General features: G+C 41.6%; 1 protein-coding gene across 7 annotated transcripts in view; it reads right to left on the bottom strand.

Annotated features, from left to right (window-relative positions):
* MYPN (myopalladin) overlaps window positions 1–18,567 on the bottom strand; it is a 104,791-nt gene that overhangs the window by 5,301 nt on the left and 80,923 nt on the right. For all 7 annotated transcript variants that reach the window (XM_021072494.2, XM_084997066.1, XM_013983298.3 and 4 more), the window contains 6 exons: window positions 11,769–11,990; window positions 10,293–10,442; window positions 9,143–9,225; window positions 7,548–7,674; window positions 5,972–6,179; window positions 3,747–3,912 (listed from right to left, as the gene is read on the bottom strand). In XM_021072494.2, the coding sequence (XP_020928153.1) occupies window positions 3,747–3,912; window positions 5,972–6,179; window positions 7,548–7,674; window positions 9,143–9,225; window positions 10,293–10,442; window positions 11,769–11,990 (956 nt within the window). The remainder of the gene's footprint in view (window positions 1–3,746; window positions 3,913–5,971; window positions 6,180–7,547; window positions 7,675–9,142; window positions 9,226–10,292; window positions 10,443–11,768; window positions 11,991–18,567) is intronic.

Here is an 18,567-nt window from a genome sequence, read left to right as displayed (position 1 = left end):
TTTGCTTACTTAGTGCGATCATCTCTAGGTCTACCTATGTTGCTGCAAATGGCATGATTTCATCCTTCTTTTTTTTTTTTTTTTTTTTTTTTTTTGTCTTTTTGCTATTTCTTTGGGCCGCTCCCGCGGCATATGGAGGTTCCCAGGCTAGGGGTCTAATCGGAGCTGTAGCCACTGGCCTACGCCAGAACCACAGCAACGCAGTATCCGAGCCGCGTCTGCAACCTACACCACAGCTCACGGCAACGCCGGATCGTTAACCCACTGAGCAAGGGCAGGGACCGAACCCGCAACCTCATGGTTCCTAGTCGGATTCGTTAACCACTGCGCCACGACGGGAACTCCGATTTCATCCTTCTTATGGCTGAGTAATATTCCATTGTGTATATGTACCACATCTTTTTTATCCATTCATCTGTTAATAGACACTTAAGTTGCTACCATGTCTTGGCTATTTCACATAGTGCTGCTGTGAACATTGGGGTGCATGTGTCTCTCTGAATTAGAGTTTTTGTCTTTTCTGGGTATATGCCCAGGAGTGGGATTGTTGGATCGCATGGTAACTGTATTTTTCGTTTTTAAAGTAACTTCCATTCTGTTCTCCATAGTGACTGAACCAATTTACATTGCTACCGTCAGTATAAGAAGGTTCCCTTTTCTCCATGCCCTCTCCTGCCTTTATTATTTGTAGACTTTTTAATGATGGCCTTTCTGACTGGTGTGAGGTGATACCTTATTATAGTTTTCATTTGCATTTCTCTAATAATTAGCAATGTTGAGCATCTTTTCATGTGCCTGTTGGCCATCTCTCTGGAGAAATGGCTACTGCTCAGTTTTTGATTTTTTTATTTTGATACTGAACTGTGTGAGCCATTAGTCTATTTTGGAAGTTAAGCCCTTGTTGATCACATCATTTGCAAATATTTTCTCCCAGTCAATAGTGGTCCCATTTGTTTATTTCTGCATGTTAATTTCTATTGCCTTGAGAGATTGACCTAAGAAAATATTGGTACAATTTATGTCAGAGAATGTTTTGCTTATGTTGTCATGTAGAAGTTTTATGGTGTCTTGTCTTATATGTGAGTCTTTAAGCCATTTTGAGTTAATTTTTGTGTATGGTGTGAGGGAGTATTCTACTGTCGGTGCAGCTGTCGAGCTTTCCTAACAGCACTTGCTGAGATTTTTTTTCTCTATATCTCTGCCTCCTTTGTCAAAGCTTAGTTAACTGTAGGCGTGTGGGTTTATTTCCGGATTCTACTCTGTTCCATTGATCCATATGTCTGTTTTTGTGCCAACACCATGCTTTTTTTTTTTTTTTTTTTTTGTCTTTTTGCTATTTCTTTGGGCCGCTCCCACGGCATATGGAGGTTCCCAGGCTAGGGGTTGAATTGGAGCTGTAGCCACCGGCCTAGGCCAGAGCCACAGCAACGCGGGATCTGAGCCGCGTCTGCAACCTGCACCACAGCTCATGGCAACGCCGGATCCTTAACCCACTGAGCAAGGGCAGGGACTGAACCCGCAACCTCTTGGTTCCTACTTGGCTTCGTTAACCACTGCGCCACGATGGGAACTCCTCATGCTGTTTTGATTACTGTAGCTTTGAGTATTGTCCGAAGTCTTCAAGGGTTATTCTTGAGCTTTGTTCTTTTTCCTCAGGATTACTTTGGCCATTCTGGGCCTTTCCTGATTCCATATAAATTTCAGGATTATTTGTTTTAGTTCTATGAAAAATGTTATGGATAGGAGTTCACGTTGTGGCTCAGTGGTTAACAAACCTGACTAGCATCCATGGGGATGCGGGTTCGAGTCTCCTGGCCTCACTCAGTGGGTTAAGGATCCAGTGTTGCTGTGAGCTGTGGTGTAGGCTGGTGACTACAGCTCCAATTGGACCCTTAGCCTGGGAGCTTCCAAATGCCATGGGTGCGACCCTAAAAACACACACACACACACACACACACAAAGGAAAAGAAAAGAAAAATGTCATGGATAATTTGATAGGGATCACATTAAATCTGTAGATTGCTTCTGGTAGTATGGCTTTTTATTTATTTTATTTTATTTATTTATTTTTGCTTTTTAGGGCTGCACCTGTGGCAATGGAAGTTCCTAGGCTAGGGGTGGAATTGGAGCTGCAGCGGCTGGCTTATGCCACAGCTTCAGCAATGTGGGATCTGAGCTGCATCTATGGGCTACATGATCCTGCACTGCTGTGCCTTTGGTGTAGGCCGGTGGCTGTATCTTCAGTTCAACTTCTAGCCAGGGAACCTCCATATGCCGAGGGTATGGCCCTAAAAAGACAAAAAAAAAAAAAAAAAAAAAAAAAAGAAATGCAACAGATTTCTGTATGTTAATCTTGTATCCTGCTACCTTGCTGAATTCATTTATCAATTCTAATAGTTTTTGTGTGGAGTCTTTAGGGTGTGTGTGGCAGGTGGATTATTTCTTAATATAACCAAATGGGCATGTGCAGCATTTAGTTAGCTTTATACAATTTAGGAGCAAATCAGCATGTTTTCGTCTTCTGTTTTCTTTATGTCAGTAGTTTTTAATCTTTTCTGCATATTGCAATCCTGGATAATTACGCCAGAATTTCAGTCTGGTTTAATATGTTTCATTAATTTACACTGAAGTGTTAACCCAAGAATGGTCTCTGTTTTTGCTTGTATTTTACCAGAGAAAAATCCTGTCCTATACATACATAGTCTTTTTATTTTATTTTTCCTTTTAGGGCCAAACCTTCAGCATATGGCAGTTCTCAGGCTAGGGGTTGAATTGGAGCTGCAGCTGCCAGCCTACGCCACAGCCACAGCAATGCCAGATTGTAGCCACATCTGCAAACTACACTGCAGCTCATGGTGACCCCAGATCCTTGACCCACTGAGGGAGGCCAGGGATAGAACCTGTATCCTCATGGGTTCTTAACCCACTGAGCCACAACAGGAACTCCCCACATGTTTTTAGATGCCAAAATTCTATGAAACCAATATCCTTTAGGACAAATTCAGTTTACTGTGAAGAAGTAATTCCTGTACACTGCTGCCTTTATGGCATAAAACCAGAATGGCAAAGAATTAAGGAGAGTTAGGGGACATTACGCAAGGCACACATTTTAAGAAACTGGATCCTTAAATTACTTTAAAAAATTCTTATAGTGATGGATGGAGAAGGAGTATTGCTTTAATGTTTTGTTTTGCTTTATTTACTTTGGCTTTTTGCTATCAAAAGATTTTCTGGGAGTTCCCATAGTGACTCACTGGGTTCTATGTGCAGATGTGGGTTCAATCCCTGGCCTTGCTCAGTGGGTTAAGGATCCAGCATTGCTGCAAGCTGCAGTGTAGGTCACAGATGTGGCTCAGACATGACGTTGCTGTGCCTGTGGTGCAGGTCTGCAGCTGCAGCTCCATTTGATCCCTAGCCTGGGAACTTCTGTATATTGCAGGTGTGGCCCTAAAAAGACAAAAAAGTTTTCTGAGTACTAATATGACTGAAGACACATGGCAAAAATCTAAACAATCTTTATAAATTCCTCATACTTTTTTAAACTTAAAAATTAAGCTTTTAAAACTGTGGGATAGCTCTACAATGGACTACCCCTAAGCAACAAAAACAAAGACAGTTTTGATTGCATAGTAACATGGGTGAAACAAATATATTATGCCAAGTGAAAGAAGCCAGACTCTAAAGGCCACAGACTAATTTGGGTGGAGCAGCAAGCCTCCCTGAACTTGACCATGGGTGGGGACTACCTGATCCTCTCTCGGGTGAAAGGGATGGTCTCGTTGTCTTTCTTCCAGTAGAACACGGGTGGAGGCATGCCTATCACGCGGCACTCCAGTCTCACCGGGTGGCCTTCGGGAACACCACTGTTCTGCAGCTTCTCCAGGATGACTGGTGCCTTCTTCACTTCTTTGGCTGAGTGAGAGAAGGGCAGTGCTAGTTTGAATAGTAAATGTCTTGGGGGTCCTTGCCTCACACTCCTTACAGTTCTGGAATTTAGCACAGGGGACACCCACCCTCCCTACCTCCTCCCGAGAACGCTTTTCAAACCTCTTAGTGAAGATGGCTGTCTTCATAAAATCTCCAGAAATGATTAAAAAAGAAATGAGGGAGTTACCGTTATGGTGCAGTGGTTAATGAATCCAACTAGGAACCACGAGGTTTTGGGTTTGATCCCTGCCCTTGCTCAGTGGGTTAATGATCTGGCGTTGCCATGAGCTGTGCTGTAGGTCACAGACGCGGCTTGGATCCCGAGTTGCTGTGGCTGTGGTGTAGGCTGGCGGCTACAGCTCTGATTTAACCCCTAGCGTGGGAACCTCCATATTGCCGTGGGAACGGCCCAAGAAATGTCAAAAAGACAAAAAGACAAAAAAAAAAAGAAATGAGGAAACTGTCTCCGCCTGTCTTACGAGAGACCACTCTCATGGGTTTGGGTGATGCATGTGGGATTCAAACAGTAGATGTGAAATTAAGGGAGTTTCTTTTATTGCTCAGTGGTAAAATTTAAGAAACAATTTTGATTTTTATGTACTACATATGTTATATGTATTTTTCTTTTTTAGAGGAGTTTGTTTTGTAGAAGATACATTGATTTTTACTTCAACGTTTTATCTTGAAAATTTTTATAGCTACAGAAAAATTGAAAGAAGTAGACTACTAAAAAAAATGAATTGAAGTTCTCTGGTGGTGCAGTAGGCTAAGGATCTGAAATCATTACTACAGTGGCTTAGATTGCTGCTGTGGCATGGGTTCAATCCCTGGCCTGGGAACTCCACATGGTGTGGGTGTGGCCCCAAATCCCACAATTATACTTCCTAAGGAGGTTCCTCCACCCAGAACCAATTAAGGCAAAGATACCTCATTTCTCAGGGTTGCAGAATCAATTGTTTAGCAAAATAATGGGGGGAAAAGTAAATGCCGCAATCAGTGTATCTTTGCAGAATGAGCTTTTTCTACTCTGTTGGTGAGAGGGAATTAAGGGTGAGAAAAAGAAATATTGAGGGAACAGCTTACTAGCCTAGAGAGAGGATTAACATTCTGCAGGCACCTTGATTTCTTTCAGGGGCCATATAAGGGAGACAGCAGAAGAAAGCCTAGCATTAGAATTTGTACATTCTGAAATCTATTTCTGGATGGTCTACTGCTCCCAAGGGGCTGGCACCTCCCATGACTACGACTTGTCCTTATCTGTAGGCGTTACAGTGTTTTGGTCACATCATCTTAAAAGGTAAGGGTTCATTTATTTAGCTATTGATTCAACATTTGTTAAGCACCAGCATGTTCCAGGCATTGAGTCAGACATCAGAGATGCACAGAAGGACAAGTCAGAATTTCTGACTTGGGAGGATTCCAGGGAGGCAAAAGAGAAAATAGTTGCACAGAAGGCCATGGGTGAGCTAAGAGTCTCTCTTTTACTAAGTGGTATGGAAACAGAGGAGGATGTGCCTGGTGGATCCACTGTGTCTTTGTGGTGACAGTTGACTTAAGCCTTAGAGAAGGAGTAGGAGGTTGCTAGGCAAAGAAGGGCATTCCAAGTAGAGGGACCACTGATGCAAAGGCATGGAAGCTTGAGGTAGCGAGAGACCCTGGTGTGTTCTAGGAGTGATGAGCTATAGGACAAGTGACCTGAATTTAGTGATAATCAATTCATTAGTAGTTGATTATTAACTATTACAGTGACTACCAATTATTACATGCATGATATATACAAGATACTATGTTTTTAGTTTACTGATACTTTTTTTAAACTTAATTTTATTTTTTAATTTCTCAATGAATTTATCACACCTGTAGTTGTACAATGATACTGATACATTTTTGAAAGTGGTGTAGGACTATGGCCCTTCCTACAGTGAAGAAGTAGAGATTAGACTTGGTGAAGCAAAGGACTAAGGAATTATGTCAGAGGCTCTGAGTCTTTGGGTGGTAACTTTGGAGGGATTTATGTTTAGGGGGTCCCAGCAGCAAAGCTTACCTACTACAGTGAGCTCCAGACTAAAGGAATTCTGCCCGGTTTTGTTGGTAGCAACACAGGTATAGGTTCCCGCGTCGCGTTGAGTGAGTGGGTCAATGAGCAGAGAGTGGACTCCGGTCTCCCTGACCAGCATCTTGTGGGAGGCATCTGGGAGCACAGGCTGGCCGTTGAGCAGCCACGTCAGCTCTGGGGGCGGTAAGCCACTCACCTAATAAACAACAGGACAGCTGAGTCAAATGACAGACTGATGACAGGCAGATTTATCTGGTGGCTGAATTCTTCATCCTTGTCTGGCACCGCATAGATAGTGAGAGGGAATGTGGAGTGATGAGAAACCTCTCTGCAGGGGTCTGAGGACAAGACGGCTCAGGATGGACGGCCGCATGAATTTAGAGTATGTAGACCTTAATTCAAGTCATGATCATATGCTAGACTAGACTGAATAAGAATGAAAAAACCAGATAGATAGATAAAATAGGCCTGTGGTGTCAGTTTCAGAGGATATATCGCTTACATACCTGATAAGCAAGAGGTAGCTGAGGAAGGGACAGACATTACACCGTGATCTCAAAGCTGGCTGTGGATCATAATCACACAAGGAGTGTTTGACAATTCTGATGCCCACTTACTATATTAAATCAGAATCTTTGGGGGTGGGGCCCAGGCCTGGGTATCTTTTAGGGTTTAGAGTGGAAGAATAACAGTCTTCCTGAAATATTATTGAGGTAGCCAATGGGAGAGGAAGAACCACCTAGAGAAGTGGATTCTGTAAATGCCTAACCTAAGTCTTTACTAATTTGCATCTAAATCTCCAGAGCATTTTGCATCTTTGGGGCCGAAGGGGTAACTTTAAGTTTCTGTTCATACTAAGAAATATCCATGCTATTCAACGGAAACTAGTTTCTGGTGGAAGAGTTAGAATGTAGACTAGCTAAAGAAGATGAATGTTGATGAGTATGGGAAACCAGCTTCTGTTTTCATAAACTACCTTGGAGCCATTCTTTCATGATGATAATTTTTTTCAAAGGCTCACAGCAATTCATTTCAAGGATGCAAAAATCATCCTTATGACTTTATGGTAATAAAGGCTTTCCAGGCACCATATGGAATATGTCTGAATTGCATTACCACTTTGGTTGTCTTTTACAAATACAGAGTTAACTTGATACAATATCAATGTACTTTTTATTAAAATACAAACACTTAAAGATTTTATGAAATACTTTTGGCTGGTATTAAATGCTCCAAAAGACCCTTGTAAGAAAAAAAGTGATCTCTCTCTTCCTCAGCCCCCTTTCCCTGAAAACAACCTAGAGCAAATACAAACAGAGGTTCCCTGGTGCCGCAGTGGGTTAAGATCTGGTGTAGTCACTGCTGTGGCTCAGGTCACTGCTGTGCCGTGGGTGCAGTTCCTGGCTTGGGAACTTCTACCTGCTTCAGGCTTGGTCAAAACAACAACAACAACAACAAAACCCCCCCCAAAACCCAAGAAAATACAAACAAAAATAGGTACATACAAACAAACAAATGCAAAATATGAAGAGATTTGGAACCAAGGATGGGTACTTGAGGCTACCTTGCAGTCCAGGCGACAGAGGCGACCCTCGTGAGCCACCATATCCCCAGGAGCCTGCAGGAAATGTGGTCGGAAAAATCGTTCCTGTAGGGGCTCTTTGTCTCTTTCTTGCACTCGAGACCTTCCTCTAAAAGAGCAAGAATGTTCAGGCATTAAACATAGAACCAATGCACAAACATGACAGTAGGCACTTAGGCGTGGCTAGAGGGCCTGGAGAAAAAAAATGGGGGGGGGGCGCGGTTTGCTGGACCATAAAGAGATAATAAATAATAGCATGGAGCTGATGTTAAAAAAAAAAAAAGAGTACTAAGCATCCACTGTAGGATTATCTGGTCAGGTCTGTAATTAAATAAATAGGCTTTAGCTTTTTTCTTTCTGAAGTCATTCTGGGTTCAGTGGCTCAGCTCCCCTTGCCTTGGGTTTGACCACTTGTTCAAAAGTTTCAAAATAAACAAATAAATCAGTGTTCAATCTGAACCACAAATGGGAGCCAGAAGAGAAGTCCTGTTTATTACCCAGAACAAGGCAGCTGCAATTCTTGTGTCTCTGAGTAATGAAATTTAAACATGGCTAATAAATTATGTCAGACCACTAAAGATGATCATGAACTTAAAACTGGTTAAGACTGATCAACAGTAACAGCTGTTCTTCAAGAAGGAAAAAAAAAACTGAAGATGGTATAGTTGCAACGGTGGTGAAATACTGTATCTGAAACGTGGTCACTATTTTTGTTCTTTGGTAAGTCTAATTTAATTCATCCATGTCAGCAACTATGAAATGCTTTGCTAAGACTTGTGGCACCAGAAGACTCAAGAGAAAGCTAGATTTTTTCTTAGTGATTGGTAAAATCAGAGAGGAGGAAAGCCAGTTGCTATGTTGGAGACAATTGTTTTTTTGGAGACAACAACCAACAACAAAAATATTTTATCTGTACATATAATCATTAATGGTTTCTAGTTATTTTTTTCTTTAAGAAAAGGTAATTTAACTCAAGCGTCTGATATATAATGTGCACAGGAGCTACTGATGGTTACAGATTTTGAACCATTAAAAATGTGCTATGGGGAGTTCTTGTTGTGGCTCAGTGGGTTAAGAACCCAACATAGGGACCGTGAAGATGCGGGTTTGATCCCTGGCCTCACCAGTGGGTTAAGGATCTGGTGTTAATGCAAGGTGTGGCGTAGGTCGCAGATGTGGCTCGGATCCAGTATTGCTATGGCTGTGGCATACGCTGGCAGATGCAGCTCCGATTCAGTCCCTGGCCCAGGAACTTCTATATGCAGCAGATAAAAAGAAAACAGAAAAAAGAAAAAACAAAACCAAAAAACAACCAATGGTATGCCATGGACTAATGCTTCTCACATTTCATGTGCTTATGAATTACCTGGGGATCTTATTAAAATGCAGATTCTGTTCAGTAGGTCTGGGGGGAAGGGCTTGGGATTCTGCCTTTGCAACAAGCTCTCACCAGAGGCTGATGCTGCAGGTAGAGGACTACACTTTATGGAACAATTTATAGACCCAGTATTCAGTGCTCATGGTGGTGGGCAGATGCTTGGGAGGGGCTCAAGAAGGAAGATTCTTATTGTCTTTACCTGTGAGACTGACTAGCAGCTGTTAGTCGACTTCGAATGGGCAAACCTTGTACCATCAAGTGGCCAGAGCAGCTGATTCTCCCCTGAGAAACAGAAAATGAAGGAGATTAAAATAAAAAAAACTCATGCTTTTTCAATATTATACATATTTTTAGGGTCCAGACCATTATGAACTTTTAAGCTAAGTATTATGAGTTTTTTGGGGGGTGTTGGGGAAGGGGGTGAAAACAACATAACTCCTTAAATCACTGTTAATATTTCAGGGGAAAGGATTTTTAAGAATATTGTGATGACTTTCATTTTTAAGCTGAGACGTGAATGGAGCACAAATATAACACAATTTGAATTCTTGTGCACTTAACATTATTTGCAGGCATATGCCAAGATCATGGCCAAGTGTTTTGATGCTTTCTTCAATAGAGATGATCTTCAAAACTAACATTTTAATAGGAGGAATGAGTGAGAGTAGACATTATAATTCTGTACCTCCTATTCTCTCAGTAGTTGAAGATACTTAATCTGTCATATCGTTAAGGGGAATTTTAAGTCTTGATCTCTTCAGAGAAGGAAAGGGAAAGATGATGGCTCTCCAACTTTTTTTTGGAGGGGAGAGCATGCTTTCAGCATGTGGAACTTCCCAGGCCAGGGATCTAACCTGTGCATGGCAGCGACTTGAACTGCTGCAGTTGACAATGTTAGATCCTTAATCTGCTGAGCCACTTGGGAACTCCCACAGCTTTCCAACTTTCCCCCAAAACAGAAATTTATGAGTGAGGGATATTCACAAGTAATTTGCTTATTGTCTAAAGAACAAAAAATAACAACTCATTCTTTCAGAGAATAATTGATTGACTCTTCAAGGGAGTCAGTGAGTTGCTAAACAGAAGATTTACTCCACTAGGTTGGGGCGTATACTTAATGAAGAGATGCTACTAATGTCCTTTGACAGAGGCTGAAGGTTTGAGTGACCCAGTGGTGGCTAACTGGTCGTGTAAGTTGTGCTTCTGTGCTCTAGTTACACTCAGCTTCAGTGCTTCTCATTCATTGTCCTCAGCAATCCTTAGTAACTCGCACTTCGCAAGGTTTATTCACAATGACATCAACCGCTCCTTCCTCAGAGTGCAGCGCGGAGTGGAACCCGCATCTCCACCTGGGGGTTGGCAGCCATGATGGTGTAGTTGCCATCGTCATCACTGGTGGTGGAGTCAATGTGCAGAGAACATGTCCCGTCTCCTTCTCGCCTCATTTTGCAGTGCTCATTTCTCTTTGAAATCTGCTTTCCATCTTTGAACCAGTAAACCTAAAGGGAAAAATAAGGGGAGTATATGCTGTTCTGCACATCTTTAGACGATAATGATGCAAGGAGTAGGATAAGGCAAGGGTCGATTGCCATCTCTACAACAAATAACCCATCCCTTATAAAACACTTAGAAAAAAGTGATAAAACATATTAACAGGTGACAGTATAATATTTTCCTCTACTTATACATATACAATATTTAAGTGAGAAATTAGATATAATTTAGGATTGAGATAAAGCCTTTGATTATTTTTATTGCACTTTTAAAAAAAGGTTGGCAATTGAGGCTTTATTTCCTAATTCTTTCACAGATAAAATTTGAGGAGTTTCAGGCCCTGATTAATCCAGTATCTCTTAAATTTTGACCAGTCAGTTGTGAGATGATTTTATGGGGCCCAAGGACAGGGCTAAGTGACACCCTATTATACTTTATAATGATTTAAAAAATGATCCTAAGGACCAGATGTGTCATTAGAGGCCAAATAAGGAAAACCAGGAGCTGGGGACTTTTCCAGTTATCTTTTTTACAAGCTCAAGTCTCCTGCAGTCCCAGATCTCAGGGCGTAGAATAGCTCACCTACTTGAAAGGAGAGTATGGTTTATTATACCAAGTGAAATGAGGCCAGGATTCACTTGCTACATTTCTCATCTGATTAAAATTTAGGTATACATAGTTTTCATGTTAAGTTCTGCATGTGTCAAGGAAATCTGTCAGACAGGAGGGTCAAAGTACTGGTGGCAGTTGCCCTTTTTCTACGTTTCCTGGTTACCTAACCATACAAGCTCATGCCACGTTAATATTTGTGAAAACAGAGTGGAGAGATATCCTGCTGTAGACACACTGTCTGTAAATCCTTCTTTCAGCTGACTGCCAAAAAATCTGGTGACTCATAAGATTTTTCAGCAGCCAGTGATAATGATATGACATTTTCAGCATTTACCAACCTAACAGTAATGATACAAATATAGCTCACTTTGTACAACAGGCATGCTGTGGATACTCAGTAGATGTTAAATAAAAATTATCAGTTTGGTGAGCCTGATGGTCCAGAAACTCAATGGCCCAAAACAGAGGATCATGACTAAGAAATTTATTTTAAACATTTATAAACTTACCCATAAGTAGTCTGATTTATTTTTTACCTATTTAATGATCCTATTCCTGATCGTTTCTTTTTAGTTAAATGATCGGGTTTTGTTAATTTTTTGGTATTGGTTTTCATTCCCTCTGTAGATACCTCACTAGAGTCTGATAAGTCTTTCTTGGAGGCACTGTTTATAGTTTTGCACTGCTGGTTGGCCAACTGGCTGGCCATCTTCCCCTACCTTTGGGACTGGGATCCCAACAATTTTGCAGGTGAATGTGACTGGAGAGCCTTCAGTGACCCGGAAGTGCTTGAGTCTTTTGTCAAAGATGGGAGCAATACACTTGCCCGTGGGGATCTCATCATGTTGAATTTCATCATCTGATTCATCAACAGGGGTACGTTCCAAGCGAAACTCTATTTCATTCATCAGCCTCTGCTCAAAGCTTGAAATTTTGTACTCCTGTTAAAACAGCAAACATGTTTCAATTTCAGTTTCTACAGGTAGAGGAAGAACTTATTCCTCAGCATAATCTGAGCCCCAGACTTTTTAAGATTCAAATGTTAGATTTATATCATAGAACCTCAGTAAAACAGGCATGTTCCAGTTCCACTTCCTCACTGTGGAGCACTAAAGGAGATTTCAGTGTCTCTAGTACAATCCCAACTGTCCTAAGGGGTCCTGATTCCTCATCTTCAGCATGGAGTCCCAGTAGAATCTTAGAGGGAATGGAATACAGCCGAAATGTCATTTCCATAGCTCCTAATAGTGTCCATTTCGATATATAGAACCACCTATGTGGTATTTTGGCAAAATTATTCTGAACTGCATTCTGATACATGCCTGCATCACCAACTTCCTGTCTCTACCAGACACTCCCATCTGCATACTGGAGGAAAACTGGTCTTTCATAAATGTCCCTTGACTCCGTGTCTGCTTTCACTCTATCTCTGCTGCCCTCCCAACAGAATGACTTGAAATAATTTCCCATTGTTACAGCTTCATTTCCTTGTCATCTCTTTGCTCACTAAAGGACTGCAATTAGACTTGTGTTCTCTCACTTCCACTGAGACTGCTACTATCACCGTCTTCAGGTTTGCCAAACACAGTTGTCGCTTATCTGTTCTCACCTTACCTGACCTCTCAGCAGCGTTAGACACAGTGGCTACTTTCTCCTTTTAGAAACATTCTCTTCGGTTTGTTTTCATGACACCATACTGGTTTTCCTCCCCTCCCTCTAGGTGGTCCTTATCTGTTTGCTTTGCTAGTTCCAGCTCCTCTGTTCCAGGTGATCTCATTTTCTCTCACGGCTTCAGATACCTTCTCTAGGCTGATGACTCCAAACCCAGGTCTCTTAGCCTGGTCTTGCCCCAGATCTCATATACCCAATGATCTGCTCAGAATTGCGAGAAGAGTCATATACCCAACCCCTTACTCTCTGCCATGGCTTGGATGCCAGATGGGCACCTCAAACTTAGCATGGTCCACACTTCATTTCTGTCTCCCAGGGGAGATACTCCTTCCCCACTCACTCCCTATCTCAGGAACTGGCTCCCCTATCATCTACTTGGTTAAGTGGTTAAGCCGGTGTTTCTCACATTACCTATGGTGAAAAACCAGGTTTTAAAAATAAATTTTCCAACCTGTTCTGTTGTAAAAGAAAATAAAAATGAATTGCTAGAGGGAGTTCCTGTTGTGGCTGAGTAGGTTATGAAACCAACTAGTATCCATGAGGACATGGATTTGAAAATTGGCCTTGCTCAGTGGGTTAAAGATCTGGCATTGCCACGAGCTGTGGTGTAGGTCGTAGACGCGGCTTGGATCTGGCACTGCTGTGATGTTGGCTCCAATTTGAGCCCTAGCCTGGGAACTTACATATGCCGTGGGTGTGGCCCTAAAAAGCAAAAAAAAAAAAGAAAAAAAAAGGATTACTAGAAAAATGAAATAGAAATAGAAAAACACATGCAAAATTATTATATTCAATAGGTATAAAATTTCTCTGTCACATGCTGTAAAAAATTCTTAGTGGTTACTTTCAATTTCTATACTCATCTCAAGGTAGAGAGAGATGCCAGCTTGCAACTGGCACAGGTCTCGGACCACACTTTGAGTGTACCAAGTTAACCTAAGTCTAGAACTTATCCTGGATTCCTCTGATTTCCCCTCCTGCCCTAGTCTATTAAGCTTAAATGTCACCTCGCTAAAGTAGCCTTCCCAGGCTACTTCATCTAAAGTAACTCCCCATTCTAATTCTCTACAGAGCAGTGATTGCTGTCTAGTATTTTTTCTTGTTGATTGACTGAACGAATATCGCTAAGCCTTAGAATGTTAGCATCCAAAGAGCAGAGCTCTTGTTTGTCTTGCTTCCCACTACATCAACAGCACACGGAATAGTGAATGCTTGAATCATGGCAGGTGCTCCCTGAGTATCTGAAGGATGAAAGGATACATGAATGACACACGAACCATCAATTGTTCCAGGGTCACTTTATCTTTGAGGAACCCAGAGCCATGTGTTTGGGGCGAGGGTGAGACCTTTGGCTAAACTTTTGACTCTAGTTAAGCTTAATGTTAGAATTTAAGGAGGCCCAATGGAGACAGTCCTAGGATGCTTCTCTTTAAAAACATTTTTTAAAAATTATAGTTGATTTACAATGTTCTGTCAATTTCTGCTGTACATCAAAGTGACCCATTCATAATTCTGTACTAGGATGCTTCTGAAATGGAATTTGGAAATACATGGCTGATTTGCATCTGCCCCTAGTCATAGGCAGAATAATTGAGTTCAAGACTCATAAGATGTGTCTTTAGGCTCTTAAATCACATATGCTCTAGTTATTGTCTTATACCTATTATTACCTAATGTGTGTAGAATTGGAGCTTAGAAAACAGACACCAAATGTTCCTGAGCTTCAATTTCTTGGAACCAATTTTAAATCTCCCCTTTCAGCCTTGCCTCAAATTAGGTAAACAAAATAAATCTACATCTCTTTCTTTTCTTTTCTTTTCTTTCTTTTTTTTTTTTTTGCTTTTTAGGGCTGCACTGTGGTATATGGAAGTTCCCAGGCTAAGGGTCAAATCAGAGCTGCAGCCGCTGGCCTACGCCACAGCCAGAGCAACGTGGGATCCGAGTGGTGTCTGCAACCTACACCACAGCTCACGGCAACGCCAGATCCGTAACCCACTGAGCAAGGCCAGGGATAGAACCCACACTGAGCCACAAAGGGAACTCCCTACATCTCTTTCGACATAGGAAAAATGATTAGTCTCCAGTTAAGCTTATTAATTTTTAATTAATTTAAACCAATTAAAGTAAAAGACTGTTCACGTCTACTAATTTGAAACCTAATTTAGTTTAAATGTATTAAGACTATTTTCTACATAATAGGAGTTTTTAAAAAGTTAATATTTAATGCTTCTAGCTATCCACCTATTAGGTTGAACTATGTGAAACTGCCATTTTTGAGAATTAAAAATTGTAGAATATCAGCAATTCCAAATGATTGGACTTAATATTATATAATAACTATATTTTCCATAAATGCATAAAGCAATCCCACAATTTTGAAGTATTTTCCAGCCTTGACAGTTTAAAATCAAATGAGGAATATATTGTTCTTCTTTGTTGAATGGTATTCATGTTCCTAAATGGACATTATTTTTCCTTTTAACAAATTTATTGTTTGAATGCTTAGAAGTAAAACTGATGAGTCATTTTATTCCTTTACTATGTGAGGTAGGTGCTAAATAGCTTTATTATTATTCTTTTCTTTTTTCTTTTTTTGGCTGCCTCACAGCATATGGAGTTCCTGGGCCAGGGATCAGATCCAAGCTGTGGCTACAATGCACACTGCACCTGTGACAATGCTGGACTCTTAACCCACTGCGCTGGGCTGGGGATTGAACTTGCAGCGCTCCAGAGATGCTGCTGATTGCATTGAACTCCAGCGGGAACTCCAGCTTTATTATTATTATTATTATTATTTTGTCTTTTTGCTATTTCTTGGGCTGCTCCCGCGGCATATGGAGGTTCCCAGGCTAGGGGTCTAATCGGAGCTGTGGTCGCCAGCCTACGCCAGAGGCACAGCAACGCAGGATCCGAGCCACGTCTGCAACCTACACCACAGCTCCTGGCAACGCCGGATCGTTAACCCACTGAGCAAGGGCAGGGACCGAACCTGCAACCTCATGGTTCCTAGTCGGATTCGTTAACCACTGCGCCACGACGGGAACTCCTGGCTTTATTATTTTTTAAATAACAGTCAAAAAGAATAATTCACACAGTTTGTAAACCTCACATACAGATCCTAGAGTTCAGGCTATCCCAGGCTTTTGGTGCGGGTTGCAGGAGGTCTTAGCCTTTGACAATTTCTCATCTTGTTTCATTAAGTCCCCAGATTCCTAATCCATTCCATACTGCCTCTAGCCACTATTTTAGTGGAGTCTTTGTTCCAAGCTAAAGAACTTTCTTTACACCTTGTCCTGCTGTATGATGGGTGAGGGCTGATAAGTTCCTGGCTAATTATATTGTCGGAGTTATTATAGGGGAGAGATGAATTCCTGAAATTCTATATTGAAAGTATGATCTCATTTTTCCAAAGAAGTATTGTTGTACATGGTGGTAAGTTATGATTATACCTCTATTTTAGGAACAAATGGGTGATAAATAAGGTTTTTAGCACTTGCCAGAGACTGTAAATCCCACATTGTTTCTATGTATTCCAAACACCTAACTTTAGGAACTTGAATTTACCAATTTGGGACCCAATTTCATGGAATTTATAAATATTTGAATTGCCTTAACCAAGGGAACTGTGAAAGCAATTTGATGAAAATGTGCATATTTTGTTTTGCTATGAATGGTAACATACTGGTTATTATTATTATTATTTGCTTTTTAGAACTGCACCTGTGACATATGGAAGTTCCCAGGGTAGGGGGCGAATTGGAGCTGTAGTTGCCCACCTACACCACAGCCACAGCAACGTGGGCCCCTTAACCCACTGAGCAAGGCTAGGGATCGAACTTACATCCTTATGATCCTAGGCAGGTTCATTAACTGCTGAGCCACAAAGGGAACTCCTCAGTTACCTATTTATTATTTTACCAGTACCACAAATTGGGAGGTGGTGTAAACAACACTCAATGAGTTCTCTAAAATACAAAATACACTATTGTATCTGTGTACTGAGGATACAGTTGTAACCAGACCTTAACTGGAAGTTTCCACTGAGGTACCAAGATGAGCTAGCTATTAGAAAACAAGTGAGTTGGCAGAAAAACTATCCTCCAGAAACTTCAAAGCAGGTGCTTAAGGACAGGTTAGGTGATTTAGATTCCTCATCTTCATCAGAGATACAAAAAAGGAGGGAGAAGATGTGGTGAGAGGGCATTGGAGGGAGCCTTTAATATCTGTGAGGTTCCCACCTCTACCTCTAGCCACAGAGTACCTGCCTTTCCCCTCCAGTCTGTTGAGAGAGACTAAATAGACCCGTTTGTAGAGCTTCCTGTGTTCCTCCAGCGCTTGGTTTCTGACTCCTGCCTAGAAGCCTAGAGTGAGGAGCGCGGTGAGGCTTTGCTGGTGGGCAAGGTGACGGCTGCTCTCAGTGGCCTGTCCTGCATTGTGCCAGCTCTGAGGCCCTGGGATGGTTCCTGTCAGGCACACACGGGGCACATATGAGACAGAGCCAGTGTGGGGTCAGCGTTTGTCCCTCTGTGGCTGGGAAAGGAAGGAGTCAGGAAAAGCAGTTAGTGAAGCAGGGGAGGAGGGAGCGGAAAAGAGAGAAGCTGCCATCCTTCCTTCCTGGCTTTAGATTTCCCATTTGCAGGGTCCCTGGGGTGTGGCGTGTGAGGTATGGATGAGGGCGTTTGTTGGGGGCGGGGGGGCTCTATTTTTGAATAAAGATTGGGATGTGGGTTACTCCAAGGACTGGACATTTTGTATTACTGGATCAAGATTATATCTTGCCATAAAGTAAATATAGACACTTATATGAACTAAAATTAGCCGAAATGGTTTTGTGGTTACCTTACATTTGAGATTGTCAGGAGCAGAGGAAGGATTTAGCCCCATTGGATAAATTTAAAGGGAGAAAAAAATTGCTTTGAAGATACAAATTTTTAATGTACCAGTTATATGATGTAATGTATAAATTACAGATGCCCAGCAAAATAAGAATACTGTAGTCAAGGAGTTTCCATGAAAGATTTCATAAAATATTTGGGAAGTTGAACCTCAGAAACAAGGAAACCATGTAACCGTGTGGCAGGGGCATGTGGCGTATTTCTTTTTTCTTTTTGTCTTTTTAGGGCCGCACCTGAGGCATATGGAGGTTCCCAGGCTAGGGGTTGAATCAGAGCTGTAGCTTCTGGCCTACACCTCAGTCACAGCAATACAGGATCAAAGCCATGTCTGTGACCTGCATCACAGCTCATGGCAACGCCAGATCCTTAACCCACTGAGCAAGGCCAGGGATCGAACCCGCATCCTCATGGATGCTAGCTGGGTTGGTTAACCATTGAGCCATAATGGGAACTTCCATGTGGCTTATTTCTAAGGCAGTGAATCTTTACAACTGAGATGTTTACAAAGATGCACACCATCCCCGAAGCAGGAATTAATGTGGGTTTCTTTTTCTTTCTTTTTTTTTTTTGTGGTGCTTTGCAATTAAGAGTTGCTTATCGTAAGGATAACTGCCCTTCTTACACATAAATCAACGTTGTCATTGCAAGTTATGGATTATGGGATTCAGATTTTGTAAGGAAACTTGCAAACAAGCAATATGTGTAAGTTAAATGTAAATGCGCCTTCTGCATTGTTTTGCACAAAGGTTGTATTACTGATCCACTGTCAATGGCTATGCACTCAAAGTTTCCAGGGTTTGTGCTGCGTCCTCCATTTTTCTTTGCCTTGTCCTCTTTGTGAGTGAGAGCCAGAGTTTCTGTGTCAGCTGCTTGTAGGTGATATCTGTGCTCAAAGGAAAGAATTTTTTCTGTGTAAATCTGGCCTGTATGGCAAGCAAATCAATGACATATGACC

The sequence above is a fragment of the Sus scrofa genome, chromosome 14 (genome assembly GCF_054392235.1).
Source record: "Sus scrofa isolate SSC_HxYL_T2T_F1_AM1 chromosome 14, Sscrofa_HxYL_maternal_Yorkshire_Landrace_v2.0, whole genome shotgun sequence".
Lineage (NCBI taxonomy): Eukaryota > Metazoa > Chordata > Mammalia > Artiodactyla > Suidae > Sus > Sus scrofa.
Note: the sequence above shows the minus strand (reverse complement) of the source record. Positions and strands in the feature narration are given on the sequence as shown.